Source organism: Sinocyclocheilus anshuiensis, unplaced genomic scaffold (assembly GCF_001515605.1).
Source record: "Sinocyclocheilus anshuiensis isolate Anshui unplaced genomic scaffold, SAMN03320099.WGS_v1.1 scaffold491, whole genome shotgun sequence".
Taxonomy (NCBI): domain Eukaryota; kingdom Metazoa; phylum Chordata; class Actinopteri; order Cypriniformes; family Cyprinidae; genus Sinocyclocheilus; species Sinocyclocheilus anshuiensis.
This window is the reverse complement of record NW_015551041.1, coordinates 1,298,489-1,320,285: the sequence shown is the minus strand read 5'-3', so window position 1 is coordinate 1,320,285 and position 21,797 is coordinate 1,298,489. Positions and strand designations below refer to the sequence as shown.

The window sequence follows — 21,797 nt, the reverse complement described above, 5'->3', positions numbered from 1 at the left end:
TTTTGCTAAATAAAGAGATGGAATGAATATTATTGCTCAACATTCTCGGTCACAGTTGGCCACCTGTCCAATGGTGTATTTAAACGTTGAAGCTCCTTTAATATTTCTTTGAATATGGCATATTGGAAACAATTGTTTGTGGTCATATGTAAGCACAGATCTGATTATAATCCAAACCAGTTTTATTTGACTCGCACTGCTTGAAGGGGTCTGCTGGAATGCATTAAATAGACAGAAGTCTGCAAATGTTTCCTCTTTGAATGCTGGTGAGAGTTAAAGGAGTCCAAATGCCTGAAGTATTTTAAAAGAATGTATAGTAATGCAGTAATTCAAAGTTTACTTCACCTTCTTCACCATATGTCAAACGTATGCGCACACCAAAGAGTTTTAATAGGGAGTTGATGCTTCTGCTTGCACTGTAAAAGTGATAGAAAATTATAGATCATAATAAATGATGAAAGTAATATATTATAATGTGACAATAGATTACACACAATATAATTAAATGCAATTTACAGTTAAATATCAATCAAATGATAATTTTGTATGTGTGTGTGTGTCTGTGTAAAAAGCTGTTCTTTTAAACTCTATTCATCATAGAGATTCATCAGAAAGATTCCACAAAAATACTAAGCAGCACAGCTGTTTTCAACATTGGTAAAAAAAAATAATAATAAATGTTTCTTGAGCAGAAAATCAGCATATGATTTCTGAAGGATCATGTGACACTGAAGACTGAAGTCATGATGCTGAAAATTCAGCTTTGCATCACAGGAATAAATAATATTTAAAAAAAAAAAATTAAAATACAAAAAAGCAATTTTAACTTGTAATAATATTTTTACAATATTATTGTTTTCACTTTACTTTTTGATTCAGTAAATGCAGCCTTAAATGCCGTCTGAGCATAAGGGACTTTTTTCAAAAAAATAAGTAAGAATTATGGTAAAGACAGGGTGGGACCCCTTTTTTTTAATTTATTGTGTTAAGGGGTGGGACGCTTCAAATTCTAGAGAGCATTTGATTGGACAGAAAGTTTGATGAGAAGCTGAAGGGCAGTGTGATGTCATGAAAATCGTTGATCCATATTAGCGGAAGCTGGAGACTGCAAGTTTTGAATGCTTATATCTTGTAAATGTGAATTTTGTCATTATTTTGGAGCACACTAGCTTATAGATATCATATTCATACTAAAAGCCATAAAACTTCAATTTTGATTTCATGGGGACTTTAAAATTTCAACTATTTTAACAGTGTCTCTATATCCTGTAATTATAAAAAATATATGAAATCTATTACATTTGTTACTATTTCTAGTGGCTAAAAGGTTGTAGCCCTTGGCATAGAATTAGACAAAGACATATGATGGGGTTATTCTGAAACAGAAGGTCTTCTGTTCTGTAAGGGGCACAGGTAATTCAGGAGGAAATGGGCAGGTCAGCGAAAGAAAGAGAAAATGACTCATTTAGATGATCAAGACTCTGAGGACAGTTTGTGCTCCAGTGCCTGCAGGGCTGCACTAAATAATCCCATTTCCCCAAATTCTCAATGCTTCACAGCTGGTGTACAGAAATGAGAGGCATTACACAGAGACTGAAGGGTGACAGAGGGCAAAACTACTGCATGTGGCCTATTTAAGACATCAAGAGTCATGACTAATCACTGATGCATTCTTATCCAAGTGTTTTTGTTACTTTATGTTACCATGATGCATCACGCATTTCATAACTTACTCTATAATATTAGCAATTGTGCATTACTGCAACTATTGAAACTCCCAGTAGTATACAGTACTTGTTTTAAAGATCCAAGTCTTGCACTCTAAACTGAAGCCCATGTTAGTTTCACAGGGTGAGCATCTTTATCCATGTTTGGTTATGCAAGGCCTCACCAGTGAGCAGCAACTCTGTCCTGTTACACACGTCATGGCACAAAAAGCCTTCACATATTTATCGGGTCAGAATTTTACGAGCCATTGGTTCAGTGCATCTCTGGTTGGGAAACCCCTGTCTGTGCATCTGGAGATTGGTGTGGCGGAAGCAGGGGAGTGAAGGGACTCAAGAGGGCTTTATTCACTGCCAATGTACAGCTGCTTCTACTGCTAAGGCCATGTTGTTCTTGATGTGATTTGAGGTTTTGGTGTAATTGCCAGCACTAATGCTAATTGCACATCAAAAAGATGGGTTGAGGAAAAACACAACATGTCGCTGCCTCGGTCTTTGATGGTTTTGATGAATAAAATGACAGGCGTGCCATAAGTTAAATCTTTCATCTTGTCTTCATAAATCCAGAAGTTGTCCAAATAAGCTGTAGAGGAGCAAAAGATCTATGTTCTGGTTTATTGTTTAACTTCAGTGAGTTTTTTAGCTTGTGCATTGACAGGAAGAGTGAGTGGGGGGAGTGGGAAATTACTCCAGATTTGAACCCATGTCACAAATAAAATAATAAAATAAATAAAGATAAATAAATACGTGTCAGCCTAATTGAAAAAAATAATCCATAGAATATGAAATTATTTTATTTTATTTTTCAGTGTCAATATGTCTTTATACATACTGTTTTAGCTTGTGCATTGACAGGAAGAGTGAGTGGGGGGAGTGGGAAATTACTCCAGATTTGAACCCATGTCACAAATAAAATAATAAAATAAATAAAGATAAATAAATACGTGTCAGCCTAATTGAAAAAAATAATCCATAGAATATGAAATTATTTTATTTTAATTTTCAGTGTCAATATGTCTTTATACATATATAGTGACATTTATATCTTTTTGGGTATGTGGAATCAAAAAATGTAACAACGCCTACATTATCCTACTTTACATGGCTACTTAGCAATTATGTCTTGCCGAAAAAATCCACCACATTTGGTGTTCCTGGTCAAAAATAACCATTTTTTTTATTAAAAAAAAAAACATTATTTGTGACATAATTTTGGCAAACTTCACTCAAAAAATGAGGTGCATAAGTTCAGATCAATGAGGCCTATCAGTTTCAAAAAAATAAAAAATAAAAAACCTGTTCTAATCGAAAGAAAACAATCCAATATTTAGTAATAATATAGCATAACAAGTACAATTCTTTTGTAGGCTGGTCATTTTTGACCAGCAACAAGGGTGGAAGAAGATCCCTAAAAGTATTAAAAAATCATAATTTTTGTTAAATGGATAGTTCACCCAAAATTCTTAAACTTCTGTCAAAATTCTGTCATTACTCACCCTCATCCCTTACCAAAAAGTAGTATACTTCAAGATTATTTTATTAAGTATACTTAAGTAAAGTTCAAGTATATTTTAAAGTATACTTTATGTAGTAAGTATACAAATATCAGTGTACTAGTAGTATACTTGTAAGTGTACTATTTCAATACTCTTTGGGACTAAATTGGCCCACTTTCTAGTATATAAAAGTATACTTTTAAGTATACTTTTAAGTATACTTTAAGTATAACAGTAGTAAACTGTAAGTACACAACTAGTTTACAACAATATTTTTAGCTTGTACTGCAACTATACTAAAAGTTAACTTATAGGTATACTGATAGTTTTCTAATTAAATACTTGGAGTAGCATTCGACATTACATCAACTTTACACAGTTTTGATGCTGTTTTATGTCTGATGATCGTGTTAGATTACATGTGGAAGCATCTGTTGTTTCGGTTTCTTCTTCACTTGTGTTTTTTGGAAATTCTGTACAGAAAATGTGTACTACAGTATAACAATGAAAACACGGCTTCTAGGAGCACAAGTATAGCTCAAATATATTTAGACTTTTTCTGAGTAGGCTATAAGTCAAGTATACTTAAATGTCATTTTAAGTATATTTCTGAGAAGTACATAAAGCCCATTTCTGAGAAGTACATAAAAAGTAGACTAAAAGCATACCTTCCTATTGTTTAGTTTAAAAGAAGTATACTAATAGCACACTTGAATAAACTTCTTTTTCGTAAGGGATGTTGTTCCAAACCCGCAAGACCTTCGTTCATCTTCTGAACACAAATTAAGATATTTTTGATGAAACTCTCGTGAATGTGTCAAAGACTGACACGGAAGAGAAGAAATTGTTGAATAAAGTTGTTCTTTTTGTTTTCTTTGCGCACAAAAAGTATTCTCGTAGCTTTATAAAATTATGGGTGAACCACTGATGTCACATGGACTATTTTAATGATGTCCTTACTACCTTTCTGGGCCTTGATCGAGGTAGATGCGTTGCTGTCCATGCAGGGTCAGAAAGCTCTCGGATTTCATCAAAAATATCCTTTTTGTGTTCAGATGAATGAAGGTCTTACGGCTTTGGAGCGCCATGAGGGTGACTAATTAATGACAGAATTTTCATTTTTGGGTGAACTAACCCTTTAAGTTGTTATATCTTGTGACTGTGAGCAAATAAATAAAATAATGACCATAAAATGTTAAACGTGAATTTATTTCGTTATATCACGAGAAAGAGACCACAGAGTGATGCAAGAGAGATGAAACTATAGCATAGCTACCTAATGTAATATTCCTTTCTCATGCACTGTCTAAAGGTCTAAATAAGTGAATAAATCAAATGGAAAGCAGGTACTTTATCAGTGACTAGAAAATCGTTTCAGCATCTTGCACAGCTCTCGTTGGTTTTGGCTTGGACGTAGATCCGCCCTGATGTGTATTCTGGCTCCACACGTTTGTCCTGTCCGCACATAATAAAGCTTTATTGAAAACCCACTAGACAGCTCGTTATGTCATTGTAAACGGCTTCACCCAGTCTTACCTGGGTGGTAGCAACAGCTCTAAAATGCTGACGTCCTGACACACAGAAATTCCATTACGGGCTTAAGATACGCTATATAAACCTTTTTAGCAGATTTGGATATGATCTGTCAGTCTGTACTGTAAAAGTTCTAATGAGATTCATTTCCAGCTTTTTTTCCATCTGTGTACTTTAGTGCAAAAGCTTTATGTTGGTCATACTAGTGGAGTCTACTGTAGTGCGTTCAAACTCTCTGCGTAAAAAAATGAATACCATGAAAAGGGCAAATTGCCCAGGACCTGGAATCAGTCACAGATGTATAAATTAGAATATGTTCTCCATCTCCGTCATGTGGAAATTATTTGTGGACTCGACGATAACTTGTGGTAGGAAGACTGGACAGCGAAAGGGAGTCTGGGAAATGTATAACATGCCCACTGTACCCAAAAGCGTTCTGTAATGAGCAAGTGAAATGGGAACAGAAAAAGAAAATGCCTTTGAATTCTTCAAATCACTTAGTCTGGTTTTATTAGCCTCTATTTTAACAGCTATTTTGCATTGAGGAAATTCCTGAATTTGTCAGTGTCTCCATTTGTTCCTGAAGTTGTTGATTTCTTTTATCAAGTCCTCATGTTTTGTCCTAACAAACGGAAATATATTAGTATTCTGCTAGAGTGCTACAGACACATGCAATGGGGTATAAAAGTTTCAGAAAAATCTGCAATTTCATCATTAAAACGGAAAAAAGTAGTCTAAATAAAGGAGTTTTAGGAATGTAAAACAAAGAAAAGTAAATTTAATCTTAAAACATTTCAATAATTAAATATAAATAAAATTAAATGTTTTTGCTACGAAAACTGAAATTATCAGCAATGTATTTAAAGAAATCTAAAATTAAAAAGATATGTACATTTATATAGCCTTCCATCGTTTTCTCTCAAATTGCTATGCTTGTCATTTAAATTGTTTTTAAAATTCTCGTATTCAGTAAGAACAATTACTATTAAAATTGTCTTCAGACAACATTTAATGAAAGATTTTTTTAATATATAAAAGATTATGGATTTAACTCATGCATAACATTTTGATAATTTTATTTTTTAACTTAATGCCTGTTCTACCACTGTTAGTAAAACAGGACTGATGCTTGTCCACGGGTTCCTATACAAAACAAGTGCAGGCAATCGCACAAATTTCATTTGTAAAACTGGCAAAAGTGTTAAAAACTGATTTGATGAATGCAGTGAAAAGTGCTCCACTGAAATCTGATCAATTCACTAGTTTTCCATTGGGGTCACCAACACTTTCTCACATCAAACCTAATGCAAATGTAGGAAATTGCATACATATTGTCTTATGTGTGGTTGCAATACATTAACCCAGTGGTCAAAGCACATCAGCCTTCTGCTGACAGATGTGACAGGTTGTAGGCAGAGGTTAAAAGGGTTCAGGAAAGCCTTATGCGTCTGTCACCCAGAAAGCCCTCACATGAGGTCACCATTACAGGACTTTTTCAGTTTATGCACATATGGAGACTCTTTAGACTGGTGCAAGAGCCTTGTTCCTCTGCCTCTGGAGGAGAGCCAAACCAAACACGCCTGCAGCTCCAGTGGAAGCAGCCGTCGAATGAGTCCACTCACCTCTAGCCTGCTGGGCGCTTTCTGTCTGGCCCAGCGCTCCACACATGTGATATGGAGAGTAGAACACAGAACAGGCTTTGTGACACCACCAACCTAACTGTTCCCATATCGATGCAAAGGTATTATAATATAAAATGGAGGCTGGTGTCTTGCAGAGAGACGGACTGTAAAATCCTTACCAGAATTATCCAACCAAGTTCTCTGTCACAGATGTTAAAGTGCTCTCAGAACCCTACTGTATTAAAATTCAAAGACTTCAGTGCTGTGGAGGACTAGAACTGATGCTTAAAAATAAAACGAAGCAAGAAGTTATACATTTAAATCAATGTTATAAAATGTGGTTCAATAAAATAATATAAAATAATTTTAGGCTAATTAAAAAATAAATGGACATATTTAAAACTGTAGGCTATATACTTTCCAATAACAGTCCATCTTATACCGACTTTGAACTGTCCAAAGACACTTTTTGAAGGTAAAGTTCAACCAAAAATAAAAAAATTCTGTCATAATTTACTCACCCTTAAGTTGTTCCAATTTCTTTCTTTCTTCTATCCATTGACTGCCATTGTATAGAAAAAATATTACAACTGAGGGTAAGTAAATAATGACAACATTTTCATTTTTGGGTGAACTAAAGTAAAGTATTTGACCAAACGACAAAGAAAATAATCTTGCAAATGTTTTTTTTTCCGCCCTCAAAAATGCAAATTTAAATGATTTCATTTATTATTTTATTTAACCAACATGAATTATAAACGTTTATAAACATGGCTTTTAATGCGTCCATTTAAAATGTGATAGATTTCCATTTTTTGTTTGAATGAATTATTAAATTGTAAATTAAAATGTATTTCTTCATTTTATTTTTAAGTGTCACTACTCCATACAGAACACATTCAAGGCAAAAACTAAAAAAGTTGTTTGGCTTGTAAATGTTTCATTTAAATTTTTGTCTCAGGAACCATTCATCACAGTTCATCATAACGATTCAACCCGCTAATCATTCACGCGGGCGTTTCGTGAATTTGAAGTCATTAAAACAGAACCGGTTCAAAAGAGTCATTTTCGTGAATCATGTCCGGGTCATGTCATGGCGTTCGGTTCAGACAGAAAACATTGCAGCGCAGATTTCAAGCTTTATGAAATCCAATGAAACCGCCAGAGGACACTCACACGTCACAAAACTGTCGCACAATTTTAACTGTTGTCGCATTCGTAACCATTTTAGTCGCAGTTTGGAGCACTAAATAGCAGTCATTCCAAAAAGTTTTTATTAAATAAGAAGCACTCAAGTGGCAATGACAGACGATAGCAGTAGCTACCAAATGGCCACACATAAACAAACCTTTATGAGGACGTCTGCTTGGCTGACACATGGCTGCTTTGCACCTGCCAGAATTTGCCATGGTGACCAACCATGACATTTTTCCAAAATCACAAAGCCGGGCATTTTTTCAGGAAAAGCAGTAGGTCATCATTACTGCTTCGTCACGGATTCGTCATACCTCCACAGATGATGATGATGATGTAGCACAGAATTGACTACATCAATAGTAGTCAGGACTGTAAGAGGAATATTTCAGGGACACATTCTTTGCTATGTTCTGTTAAATATTTTAAACTACTTTCTTCAATCTCAGTTCATTATTACAGAGTTAACTAAAGGAAGCATTGCCAATTTGTAGGTTAATGATTCCCGCCTAAAACACTGTGGCGTTTTCGACATAGCAACACTGGTTCAACCAATGGCTTCATAAGATTCTGACCAATGACAGATGAGAAGTGTATTTGGGGAAACCATCATTTGTTTTTGTATTAGTGATAAAACACAAAATTATCAAGTTATGATATATTTAATTCCAGGAATTAGATGATTTCTGCACCTTTATATTGGTGAAGGCACTTGGGTCTTGGCGGATTGTTGTTTTATGACATCCTTTACCCTTCTAGCATTCATTATTCATTATTTCAGAGAATGTAAGCAAACATGCACTGGTTAACGGAAATTTGCCACTTCCTTAGCTCTGTTTGGTGTTGGGCATACAATCAGAAAACACAAAAGCATGATTTATTTGAATGATATTCCCTCAAACATGACAGAAGACCAGGAAATGCTATACTTAGCTTATACATTATATAAATTCTTAAAATTATACATTATACAAACATTGTAGGCCTATGGCAAGAGCCGAGAGTTAAGGAGGACATTGAAAAACTTAACATAATATGTCCATGAAGAGAGAAGATCAGTGGTGAAGTTAAATGTGTGGCATAGTTTGCCTTTCCTGGTAGTTGTTCCAGGGAAATGGATCAAGAAACTGGAATGTTGTGGTCCTGGTAAGTTATAAGCCAAACAGCTGACAGGGAGCGTCTTGACTTTGAATTAAAGTGATCAGGACAGTTCAAACCTTTATAAATCCCACCCTGTCTGACTGTCTTTCTCTCTTTCAGCTTGTACCCCAAGAACTCTGTGCGAAGCATGGATGAGGACTTTGATTTTGAGCATCGCAGAGAGTTACGGAGACAAAAGCGAGAAGAGATGCAGCGGGAGGCAGAGAAGTAAGTCACAAACACATTAATTTACACACATTATTTTCCTCTTTTTTTGAAATGTTTAATTTGCTCTCAATTGCTTCCATTATCAAATGGGATTCATCATTTTAGACAATGCAATAACATTCAGATCACTGTCATCCCGATGATGAGTTTAATACTATTTTAAGCCACTGGAGTGCTGTCTGTAATAATCTGGCCAAGTTGGAGAGGCCTGTGTCTGCGTCATCCAAACAACCGTGCCTCTGCTCGCCTCTCTATTCCTTATAAAGGTTGACATGCTTGTAAATGTCTTCCTACATTTACAGTGCTTTGTTACAGTTGAAGGTTTGGTAGAGTAAATCCAGATAATATCTGATTTTAGACAGATGCACATTGGATATATATTTTAGTTTCTTTCAGAGAAGGAATAGTTAGACTGGCAGATGGGATGTGCATAATTTAGGTTTAGTTGAATTTAGTTTAATGTTCAAACCTTGAAATCTCAGTGCAATAGGGTGTTATTTTAGTATCAATTAAATACTCTTATAATGTTAATTAATATTTTGAATCAATTTTTATATGTTCTGTTTTTCATTTGTTTTATTTTAATAATTGTCTATTTCGGTTTTAGATATTTTAGTATATAAAGTTAAACTAAATTAAAATTTAGAAAGGTTGCCTAGGTAACTACCTGAAATGTCTTTTATATATTTTATTTTATTTCAGTAAATGTTTATTTCAAAGTTAATTATTTTTCATCAATATTTTCTAATAGTTTTAATTTTTGTTTCCATTTTAGTTTTAGTCAACTACAATCACACTGCTGTAAAACCTAAATAAAAAAAATTAGAAATTATATTTAAGAAAATTAAGCATTTTTTTCTGTAATTATCATTATTTTAATGTAAAATTATTATTATTATTATGATCTTATTATTATAATACTGTAATATAATATTTAAATTATACATAAATTATTTTTAAATCATGGTAGTTTGTTGTACTGTCTAAATTATGCTGATATCAATAAAACATTTTTTTTTGTTATAGTAAATTTCAAATGAGAATCAACATTAAGAATAACGGATACTGCAAAAAAAAAAAAATTATATAATTTGTAAAATGTAGTATGTGGACCCAATAGAGCGAACTAAAGGAGAAATGTTTAGTGTCATTATAAACAAAAGAGAAATAGCATGCCATTGCATTATTGGTCTTTTGTAAACAGTAAATGTCAATTATTCTGTGTTTACACTGGGTTTGTTTAAACCAGATTAGATTTATTCATGTGTTTCTGTTTTGACGTAAGCCTTCTGTGGAAATCCGTTTTTTTTTTCAAGAACTGCTTCAAGTGCTACCCAGCAGCGAACATTAACATTCTTGTGTAATATGAAAAATATGGACATTTAAAATGGTCATGGTAAAAGGCTTGCAAAACTTTATTCTCTTCATATTAATTAAAATACATAAAAACTGTGTATTAGCATGGGTAATGTGCAGTGTGGGTTTGGCAGGTCAGGTTTGTTCAGAGTGTTTATAGTTCAGGATGACTTGGCCCACTCATAGACCGAGAGCTGCAGTTTCTCCATCCTTTTATAACTCCCACTGTCCAGCGCTCCATTTAAGGACTGATCCGCAGATGTGTACTACTGGAGATGACAGATGCTTTACTGCTCTTGGTGAGGGAATGAGCACAGATGAATGCACATAATGGTGACTGTCAGCACATACTATGATCACATTTTCACGTAGGCTGGAATGCACATGATCAGTTTTGTATTGTTTGTGTATTTGTAGGAGGTGGTGGTGGTGTTAATGGATGGTATAGTGTACTTGGAAAAGCTACGAATGTTAGATCTGCATCATTCCAGTTTTTTTGGTTGTTAGATACTGTAACGATAACATACACTATCAGCCTCACACTTTCCATGGTTTTCTGTCTTTGCAGTTGCAATATTTAGAGTCTAGAAGATTACAGTGTTTATTCTCAGGGATATTTGTAGTTTTATACAATAGTCGTTGTGATGAAAATTCAGGAAAGAAGGATAACACTTTCTATTAATTTATTAAAAATATATAAAATACACTTCATTACGAAATTCTGCCACTTCTTCTTGATGAGCATGTTTTTAATTTCTTACTTAAGATTTATATATTTTGTCCAGGTCCAGTCCAAATGTCATATAGACTAAGTGATACAGCAGTCCTAAATAAAATACAATTAAATATTCATTTAAAGAAATTATATTAACATATTATATATTATTATTAAATTCTTTATAACTAGTTTGGATACGTGTGTGTTCCTGGTTCCCTTGATGTTCATTAAAGTCTGTTTGTTGGAAGTTTACTCCACGTCTCCTCGCTCCGTGCTCCTCACAGTAGCGGACCGTGACAGAATACCAGACCATAAACAGTTACCTCCGTGTGTTCCATCCGTTTTTGTTTCTGTTTTTACCCAGCAGTTTTTGTTTCCGTTGTGCCCATGGATCCTCTCGCCCACCCTGAATACCTCCTCCTCCTGCTGGAGCAGGGGGAAAGATCGCTCGAGGGCCTCGCCGAACTCACCAGCTATCCGGACGACGCGCTATGACGCATACGCGTTCTATGACGCCAGCCTGAACACCGCGTGCAGAGCGCCGTCGTCCGAGGATGGTCCCCGAGCGGATTTCGCCGCCTTCGTGGAGTGGATTCTGGCGAGAAATGGATCACCATTCACCATCTGCCCCGTGAATGATCTCGCCAGATTCACTCCTGACCCAGTGCCCAGCCCACCATCTCCCCGCTGCACGGAGCGCATGCCCGAGCCCACCTCAAGTGATGTCAGTCAAGGTGCAGAGCCAGCAACAGAGCCAGCCACGAGGGAGAATGCCGCGGACAGAGAGAGCGCAGAGTGGCGCTCCGCCCACTGCACCGCGGCTGAGGGTGAGCTGATTATACATCTGGGACTGCTGGACTTCGAGGGGGATCTTATAGACTGGGAAACCGAACTGGAAGCCGACATGCCCCCTTTCCTCAACATCTCCTCGCTCCGTGCTCCTCACAGTAGCGGACAGTGACAGCTAGTTGCCAAAGCAACATTTTTCATTTTCATTTAGTTTATCTTCATGTACTAAAATAACAAAAACTAAACCTGAAATCAAAATTAAATAAAAACTTTATAGACATAATTCAAAAAACAAGAACTACTAAAAATGACAAAAACAACAAAATTACTAAAACTTTAAATAAATGAAAATAACAGAAAATATAAAAATAAAAACTTTTAATTTAAAATTTAAAATATTAATAAAACTATAATAGTATTTCAATGATACTTGATTTGACCTTTTTTAACATCAGAATATTTCACAGATTTTTATGACAGATTTTTTTTATGACAATTTGATTTATTACAAGGCAAGGTTAGTTTAGGTTGTAAAATGTTGTGTGGTGTCAACTCCCCACACCCTCCCTCATGATATTTATGAATTAATATTTTTATGTTTTAAAAAATACTTTTAACCTAGAAAAATATATCTAAAAACATTTCTAAAAATGATATAAAACCATAGAATATAAAGAGAACATTTCTTAGAATCTTGGCAACTACATTTTAAAGGGGTGGTTGATTGCGATTTCACTTTTTAAAAGTTAGTTAGTGTGTAATGTTGCTGTTTGAGCATAAACAATATCTGCAAAGTTACGAAGCTGAAAGGTCAATGCAAACGGAGATATCGTCTTTTAAAAGTCTGCCAGTTTAATGCCTACAAATACGGCTCGTAGGGACTACAACGAGCTACTTCGTCACGAACCCAGAAATGTACATAAACCCTGCCTCCGGGAACATGCAGCAAAGGGGGCGAGGCCATGTTGCGCTGCTTTAGAGAAGAGGAAGCGTTGTTGCCACGACGTCAAAACTAGGGGTGCACGAAAACATCTATTCATATGAATCACAATTCTGTCTTCTAGTGATTCTAATGGATTCACAAGTTTAAAAATCAATGTTCTAAAGCAGCGGTTCTTAATCCTGTTCTTCGCGTCCCCTGCTCTGCATCTCTTGAATAAAAAATGCTCTCTCTGCATCAGCCACTTTTAAGCTTCATTGTGGCAACAATCAAAGCAGAAAGGGAAATCAAACCTTTGATAAAAATCACTTTCAAGTCCAGCAAATACTCAAGCCAAATCCACCACGCCTTACTTAATAACTTCTATCTGGAGAAATGATGTATTCTGACACTTACTCCCATTGTGTGCATGTTAAACTCTGAGTGTGGGGAATATATTTCTCTTCTTCACAATCCTTCACTTCTGCTGCACAATGTCATATTTCAGTCTGGTCTCAGAAACTTCAGTGCATATGTGCTGGAATGACCGAGAGAGAAACTTTATTGAGATGGATGAGTCTCAAGAAAGAAACCTCAAGGCATTTCTACCACATTCATTGGATTTGTAGTGGAGAAAACAAACTTTATTGGAATCATATCTGGAAAAGAAATATTCTCTATGAAAATTATTGATGCTAAAGAATCTGAATTCCCCCAAATCCCAGCTGCCTGTCATGGTTTCCAGTTCAAAACAGCAACGGAGAGAACCCGTATATTTATGTCAAAGGAAGTGAACATGGCATCGCCCATAAATCCCTTGTGCTTGATTAAACAGCTCACCAGATGCATCAGCATCTTTTCTAAACGCATTTGCTTATTCAATAGTTTCAGCATATTACCACTTCAAAACGATGCCATCATAATTCTGTCCAATATCATTTTCAATTATCAACTATATTGTCAAAGAAATGATGTGGCTTCTAATTTATTTAATCAGCATGTGAATTATAGGGATTCAGTCTTCATTCATCTTTTCAGGGTCCCAAAAAGGATTTCTCAATATTACATCAGTTCTTTGATTGACATAACACTTTACCAATCATTTAGGCTTTAACTGATGCATTTTAGAGGATGCAAGTGAGTGAAGGTCACATGATGAATTTAAGGCCTTTCTATAGCAATGCAAGGACCACTGGGAACATTCTTGTACTGTTTTCTTTCATAGTGCATTACAAAATGACTTGTATTTTGTACTTAAAATTTGTAAAATACTTTATTGTATAAGTACATGCATTGTCTTGTTGAGGGTAATATAGATTTTCACCATAAATGTTATTGCAATGTATATTTAAAAAATAGCCTATTTTAAACAAATGTTGACAAATTTATATTACAGTATGGCACAATAAAATAAAATTTTTAACGTTTTCATTTTTGTTTTTGATGTTTTCATTTTTAATGTTTATTTTTACATTCTTTATCTTTAAAATTATGATTTTTTTTTACAGTATATTATACATAATCATCTGTTCACCGAAAAAAAAGGAAATATGTAAGTGGATGTTGTCCTGTAATTATAATATAATAACAACATAGAAGCAGCAGTCTATCATCGCCCTGAACGAGTTTATTTTGTTATCATGACAGACTAACTGTATATTATAATAAATGGACATGAAATATTAAACGCATGTACTTGTATAATAAAAATACTTTATTGTATAAGTACATGCAATGTCTTGTTGAAGGTAATAGATTTTCACCATAAATTGTGTTGCTATTTTATTTGTTAAAAAAGTGTTAAATATTGACATATATTCAATTATAAATAATATGGCACATTAAAATTAAATTTTTAATGTTGTAATTTTGATTTTTGATGTTTTAATTTTTATGTTTATTTGATTAATTTTCATTAATTTATCTTTAAAATATGTTTTGTTTTGTTTTTTTACAGTATATTATACATAATCATCTATTCACCTAAAATGACAGACTGGCTGTACATTATAACTAAATAGAAACTAAATAATAATTTAAGCTGAAATTATTTCATTACATGAAAAGAAAGAGACCACAGAGTGATATGAAATACATGAAACTAGCACAGCTATGTATTTTTGACTACCTAATGCTTCCCAATAGCATTGTAAACCTAAGTAGATTGTAGAACCCATTGGCACCAGCAGTCTCTACGATCCCCTCAGGTTTACAATGCTATTGAGAAACGCAACGCAGCCCTGGTCTTCAATACAATGGGAATCTGGCCTGTCATGTGCTGAATCTCTCTGCAGCAGGTTAAGGAAACTCCACAGACTTTGGAATGTTTTGACTGCTGCTTTTATTCCAAGATTCAGCCATAATGTTTCAGTATCTGTCAGGAGTGTGAGCTTTCTCCCTCCATCTCTCCTTGCATTTCATCTGCCGCACTGGAGGTCTGAAAGCTATTGTATTAATCCAGCAACACTTCTTACAGAAGACAGACTGTATTCTTCCAGGAAAATCGCAGATACTCCATCTGACTGTCTTTTTGGATGACCTTTTTCATATGGAACTCCCTGAGAGGAACGGATTGTTTCGGATTTCCGCTGTTGGTCTCGGGATGGAGAAACAGAATTGCGGTCCCTGTTATGGGTTTCTCTCTACCATCTACAACATCTGCAAATGATTGTGAAGGGAAGTGAAGAGGAGAAGGGGAAAAAATAAAACCCATCCTCCATCAATTGGCCATTTCAAGAGCTCTCACTGCCTTATAAACACCAACATGCCATGGCAAACTCAAGCCAGGTCGGACTCGCTCAACTACAACGGCAAGACGGAGAATTTGAGAACATCTGAGCCCAACAATGAGGCAACTCTGAGGGAAAACGGTGCATTTGGCACATAAGTTTACAATCTTGCTAATTTACCATGACGCTAGGATGCTAACAAAGCTTTCCCCTCAGATTGCAGTCCAGATCTCTCTCTGTATACTCCCATGCCTCAAAGATTTCATTACAGTTGAGGTTTTTGGGTCTGACCAGTATCTTAAGCAAGCTGGCAAACCAAGCATAAATAAACACAAGAAACTGTTTATATGAATCTAAAGGTCTAATTGAGTCAACAGAAAAGTATTGGTATTGGAATTGTATTGATATGTTTATACCAAGGTTATACCATTTAAATTATATTATATATTATAGAAAACATTTAGTAGAATGATATTTCCATTTAATACCATTATTGTACCAATAATGGTACAACTTTTGTATATTGTAATGAACAACCACTCTCAGCATGACCAAAGTTTAATTTAAATAGGTATATAAAATAATTTATATTATAATTGCAATTGTATTCATAATTGGATGAATTTAAAAATAAATAATAGAAAAATAAATGTTGACTAGATATGTACATTTTGTGCATAAATGTATGCACATATGAGGAATTTCTAAAAATCTGTTTATGTTTTTAGTAGACTCTGTGTAGGTTCATTTTCAAGCTCACATTTGCTAGTATAATCATTATTGACTCTTCGGGGTGTGTTTATGAAGTTTATGAAGTGTGTTTCTCACACACTCTTTCAGCACTGAGCCAAGAAGCATTCATATATCTGTCAGTATTGTCTGTCTGCGTTCATACTGAAGAATGAGAGTCTTTACTTACTGTACATGTCTGTGTCCCACCGTGTCTACAGGATGAACTCTCACGATGATGATGAGGAAGCGGCCCGGGAGCGCCGGAGACGAGCCCGTCAGGAACACCTGCGCAATATGGAGAATGAGGAGTCGAATAACACTACAACAGAAACTAACACGTAGATCCATCCAAAAACAGTTTTCTCATGCATTTTGCACAAAACAAAGCTGTCTTATTAATGATCTTTAAAACGAAAAGTATTTGACCTAAAGTTTTATGTATAAATGCTTGAAATTAGATTTGTCAACAAATATAAACTGTGCCTACATATGAATTTATTTACAAAACTTTACAAGAATTTGTTTGTAAGGTTTCTTTACAAACAAAACGGTTCTTTACTAAAATTCTGATTTAAAATAAATGTGTTTTTTTTTATGCTGAAATGCCTAATTATGCCTAAAAATGAAAATGTTGTCATTAATTGCTCTCGCTCATGTCATTCAAAACCCGTAAGACCTTTGTTCATCTTCAGAACACAAACTAAGAAATCCGAGAGCTTTCTGACCCTGCATAGACAGCAATGCAACTGATATGTTCAAGGCCCAGAAAGGTAGTAAGGACATTGATAAAATAGTCCATGTGACATCAGTGGTTCAACCGTAATTTTATGAAGCTACAAGAATTCTTTTTTTTGTGCAAAGAAAACAGAACTGCAGCACATTTGGGTTCTATATCCTGTGTCAAAAAGAATTGTTGAATAAAGTCATTATTTTTGTTTTCTTTGCACACAAAAAGTATTCTTGTAGCTTCATAAGATTACAGTTGAATCACTGATGTCACATGGACTATTTTAACGATGTCCTGACTACCTTTCTGGGCCTTGAACATATCAGTTGCATTGCTGTCTATGCAGAGTCAGAAAGCTCTCGAATTTCATCAAAAATATCTTAATTTGTGTTCCAAAGATGAACAAAGGTCTTACGGTTTTGGAACGACACGAGGGTGAGTAATTAATGACAGAATTTTCATTTTTGGGTGAACTATCCCTTCCAACTAAAAAAAGTGTTAAAAAAAACAAAAAACAATACTAAACTTAACCAAAGCCTGAAACAAAATGGCAAATCTTTTCATAACATGACTATACTGATAATGTTGTTCTTTTCAGTACAGAGACGTCCTCCTTGATCACTAGTTCGGCACCAGCTGAGGATGATGATGAGCAGGCTCTCTTAGAGAGGATTGCCAAAAGAGAAGAGCGGAGACAGAAAAGGATGAAGGAAGCTTTGGAGAGACAGAAGGAACTTGATCCCACCATCACGGATGAAACTGTCACCACTACCACAGAGGATGAGCCAAGTGGTAGAAATGGTGAACAAGAGTCCTCCCAAAATGATGTTTCTTCAGAAACCAACTCTTGGAAGGAAAGGGAAGAGAAAAATGAGGAAGAAAAGATAGAGGAAAGCAGTGTAGACGTTGAGGAGGCAATCACAAAAAAGGAGGATCCAGTGCCAGTCACAGCAGCAGAGGAACCCAAAGAATCTCCTGAGAAGACTGATGACCCAGAAGAGGAAGATAGATCACAAAGGTCCTACCTCAGAGAACAGGTCATTTCCTCAACATTTTTTGCTGTCATTCCATCATATGATGAAAGTTTAGTATGTTAGCAACGCATTTCATGTGGTTTCTACAATATTAGTTTGTTCTGACACTTCATTTGTTACAGAAATCCACAGAGGAGAAACCCAAAGAACCAGCTGCACTGAATGAGGTATGAGATTCTAAGGATTTGCTTGGGTTTTTAACGCAAAAGTTGCCTTTGAATTGATTTATAGTCGGAAAATATTTTCAATTATTTGTTATATTTTTTAGGAAGAAACTAATATAGAGACTAAAGAACAAACAAATGTAGATTTAGCCAGTGCAGATTTAGAAAAGAAAGAGGTTGAAGATGAAAGTCAAATATCAGGAAAAGAACCAACAGAAGAGGACCAAATAGAGGAGGAAGTCATAGTGCAGCCAACTACACCACAGAGTGAAGAGGAAAAGCTGGTGGAGAAAGAAGAACAGGTAAAGAAACCTGAAGAAAAACCTGTTGTGGTGAAGGTTCAAATTCAAGATGAAGCTCCAGTGAAGAAGGAAGATGAGAAACCTATGAAGGAACAAGAGAAACCCCATGTACCTGTTGAAGAAACACCAAAAAAATCAATTAGGGAAGTTGAGGTGAAGGCCAAAGCCCCAAAGAAAGAAGAGGAGAAACCACAGCTGAAGAAGGAGGTTGAAGAAAAACCATCAACACCAAAGAAGAAGGTTGAGGAGAGACATGTGGCTCCAAAGAAAGAAGTTGAGGAAAAACCTAAATGGAAGAAAGAAGCTGAAGAAACGAAGGTCAAAGTAGAAGAAAAAGTCCGATCAAAGAAGAAGGAGGAGGTATTCACCTCTTAGCCTGAGTGATGCATAGAAATCACAGATGTACTTTATGCACAGCCCACGCTTTTAATGCGCTTTTTGGTTTGACTGGATGGACACAGCTTTTGCGTCAATCTCATGAAACCTGTGATGTGTTGTATTTAATTTATGCCAGTTTATTTTTGTTTTACATTATTTTACTGTAATACACTTAACTTGATTTTATTACTTATTACAGCAATAAGAATGTCACAATGCACCAAAAATCTTAAATATCACCTGGATAAGTTTTCATGAGATTAACCCATTTCTGATCACATATCACTTACTTTTATCACTGGCTTTATACATGCAGTTCTGAAAACAATATTTCTGTCAAGACTGCCTGGTGTTGCTCTGTTTTTGCTGTGTAATTTGCATGAGGTGTGGTCAATTCTCCATGCTATACCCACTGACTCCTATATTATAAAAATCACCTGCTAACACTAATAGAAATAAAGGTGGCCTGTTTTTATCTCTTTAGGTTGTAGAGGAAAAACCAAAACCTTCCTTTTTACGTGACAAAGTAAGTTGATGTCCAAATACCATCCCAGTTCTACCAAAACATTTATGACTGATGGAATGACAGCACAACCTGAGAATAAAATAATATTAATTGTTTCTCCATTCAAAGCTGAAAGTGTCAACAAAGCCACAAGATGTAGCTGACAGCGCCGCCAAAGCCAAGAAACCAGAGAAGACACTAAGGCAAAGACTCATTTGTCATTTCATAATTTACTTTATTTGCATTCCCAGATTTTTTTGGAGAGCCAAAATGAATATAAAGACATTTTTTCTTCACGGTTTAGTCCCACCAGCTTGCGTTCTCCTGACACAGAAAAGCAAGGTCCCATCACCAAGCTGGAGGCAGAACGCAAGCTCCAAGAGCTGAAGCGCAGGCGGAATGAGACAGACAGCGAGGTGCTGGAGAAGATGAAGCAGAAGCAGCAAACTGCCGAGGCCGAGCTCGAGGAGCTGAAGAAGAAGAGGGAGGAAAGGAGGAAGATTCTGGAGGAGGAAGAGAAGCAGAAGAAACAGCAGTTGGCAGAAAAGAAAGCCAAAGAGGAGGTAGAAAAAGAAAGTTGTGCGAATGCTAATTTGCATACTAATTATGCGTACTAAGTATGTACTGTGCTGGTAAAGTATGTACTTTTAAGTATATAGACATGCAATATGCCAGTATTTAGTCAACTTGATGTGACTCTTTTAACACATCTATAGCCTAAACCACACACACACAAATTCTTGGTTTTAAAACTCAAAAATGATTTGGGACACTTGTCTCATTCTGGCATAGTATCCTATACAAATAATATGTAAATTGGAATGCATCAAACGTGCCAGAATTAAAATCGATGCAGACTAAGGGGATGTTCACGCAACATGTTTTAATGTAAAAAAACAAAACAAAACGTGAGATGCGGGCAATGGAGTTGGAAAAAAACGCAATGTCTTGAAATGTATTTTCTAAATGTTTTCTAAAACTTCTTTTAATTTGAGGGCTATATTTTTAGTTATGTGCAAAACAAGATGAACGCAAGCGCAATGGACAAAGGTGTCCGTCTAACGCAAGTTTATGCAGAAAAGCAATTGAAAAGTAACGCAGTGGAACGTAAAACGTATCTAACTCAAATTTACGTTGAAAAACAATATAAAAGTAGTGCAGTCTAAAAGTTTTCTAAAACTTAATTTAAGGGCCATATTTTTAGTTGTGTGCAAAACGAGTGCAATGCAAGCAATGGTCAAAGGTGTCCGTCTAACGTAAGTTTATGTATGAAAAGCAATTGAAAAGTAGTGGAATGTAAAAACGCATCTAAACTCAAATTTATGCTGAAAAACATTACTAAACTAGTGCAGTGGAATACAAAAAAAAATGCATTTTTGGAGTACCATGCTGTGCGCAAAGTGAGAGCATTGCACGTACAAAGGTCGAAGACATCCGTCTAATGAAAAAAAAACAATGAAAAAGTAGTGCAGTGGAAAACCAAACGTACTTTGCGTGAACGGCCCCTCATACACTTTATTTGTAAGACGTATGCTGTCTTTGTCTTCTTCTCATCACTAAAATTAACAGGAAGAGAGGAGGAAGATGAAGGGAGAGATTGAGCGAAGGAGAGCAGAGGCAGCCGAGAAAAAAAAACAAACGGAGTCATCGAAAGAAGGGAGCAAAGCACCATTCATCGCTCCGAAGGGTGCCTCCGCAAAGGTTAATGGCTCTATGATCTATTCTGACTTTTACAAAAAAGCACTGTAGTATTACCTTTTTTTTTTAACATAGTACTATAATAATGTGTTTTATATGATACTATTCTGTGACAGATTGGAGAGAAAGCCGAATTTCTGAACAAATCTGCTCTAAAAAGGTAAGAAGTGTGTTTACTCAACAGTCCAACAAGTACTGGGGTCTGGCATATACCGAGTTCATACTGTTGTTTATTTACACCAGTCCCGTTAAGACGTCACACACTCCATTAGTTTGCAAGATTGGAAACAGACTAGAGCAATACACTTCTGCTGTTCAGGTGAGGAATTGTAAACACTAGAGCAGCCACCTGTCATTTATAACTCAGTTTGAGACTCTTATCTGTTGTTCAGCAGACCAAAGAAGTGACCAAATCACCCAAATCTCCTGTGGATGTACCTGTGGCTGAAGGCCTGCGGAGCATCAAGAGTATGTGGGAGAAGGGGAATGTGGTCAATCCCACCCCGAGTCCAGCAAGCCCCCCACCGGTCACCAAGGTACAAGAGAAGAGACGAGAGAAGAGAGTTTTAGTACATGATCACTGAAATAAGCAGATGAAGCAGTATTAATCTGACAAACAAAAGTATGAATTCTTCACTAACTGTCCTCTCAGGAAACAGCTGGCCTGAACATCGGTGTGGCTGGTCGCATTAACAGCTGGAAAGCCAAGACTCCAGAGCCCAAGCCTGCTGAACCCAAACCAGCTCCTGAACCAGAAAAACCACCTGCCAAAACAGTGAGTCTGTCACTTTGTCTACATCTATCTATCT

General features: G+C 35.7%; 1 protein-coding gene across 1 annotated transcript in view; it reads left to right on the top strand.

Annotated features, from left to right (window-relative positions):
* LOC107661478 (non-muscle caldesmon-like) overlaps window positions 1-21,797 on the top strand; it is a 28,802-nt gene that overhangs the window by 2,610 nt on the left and 4,395 nt on the right. The window contains exons 2-13 of the mRNA XM_016451091.1: window positions 8,830-8,937; window positions 16,399-16,518; window positions 17,506-17,944; window positions 18,064-18,108; window positions 19,270-19,311; window positions 19,420-19,493; window positions 19,595-19,853; window positions 20,860-20,991; window positions 21,105-21,148; window positions 21,232-21,307; window positions 21,384-21,524; window positions 21,641-21,763. Coding sequence (XP_016306577.1) covers window positions 8,858-8,937; window positions 16,399-16,518; window positions 17,506-17,944; window positions 18,064-18,108; window positions 19,270-19,311; window positions 19,420-19,493; window positions 19,595-19,853; window positions 20,860-20,991; window positions 21,105-21,148; window positions 21,232-21,307; window positions 21,384-21,524; window positions 21,641-21,763 — 1,575 coding nt within the window. The 5' untranslated portion in view covers window positions 8,830-8,857. The remainder of the gene's footprint in view (window positions 1-8,829; window positions 8,938-16,398; window positions 16,519-17,505; window positions 17,945-18,063; window positions 18,109-19,269; window positions 19,312-19,419; window positions 19,494-19,594; window positions 19,854-20,859; window positions 20,992-21,104; window positions 21,149-21,231; window positions 21,308-21,383; window positions 21,525-21,640; window positions 21,764-21,797) is intronic.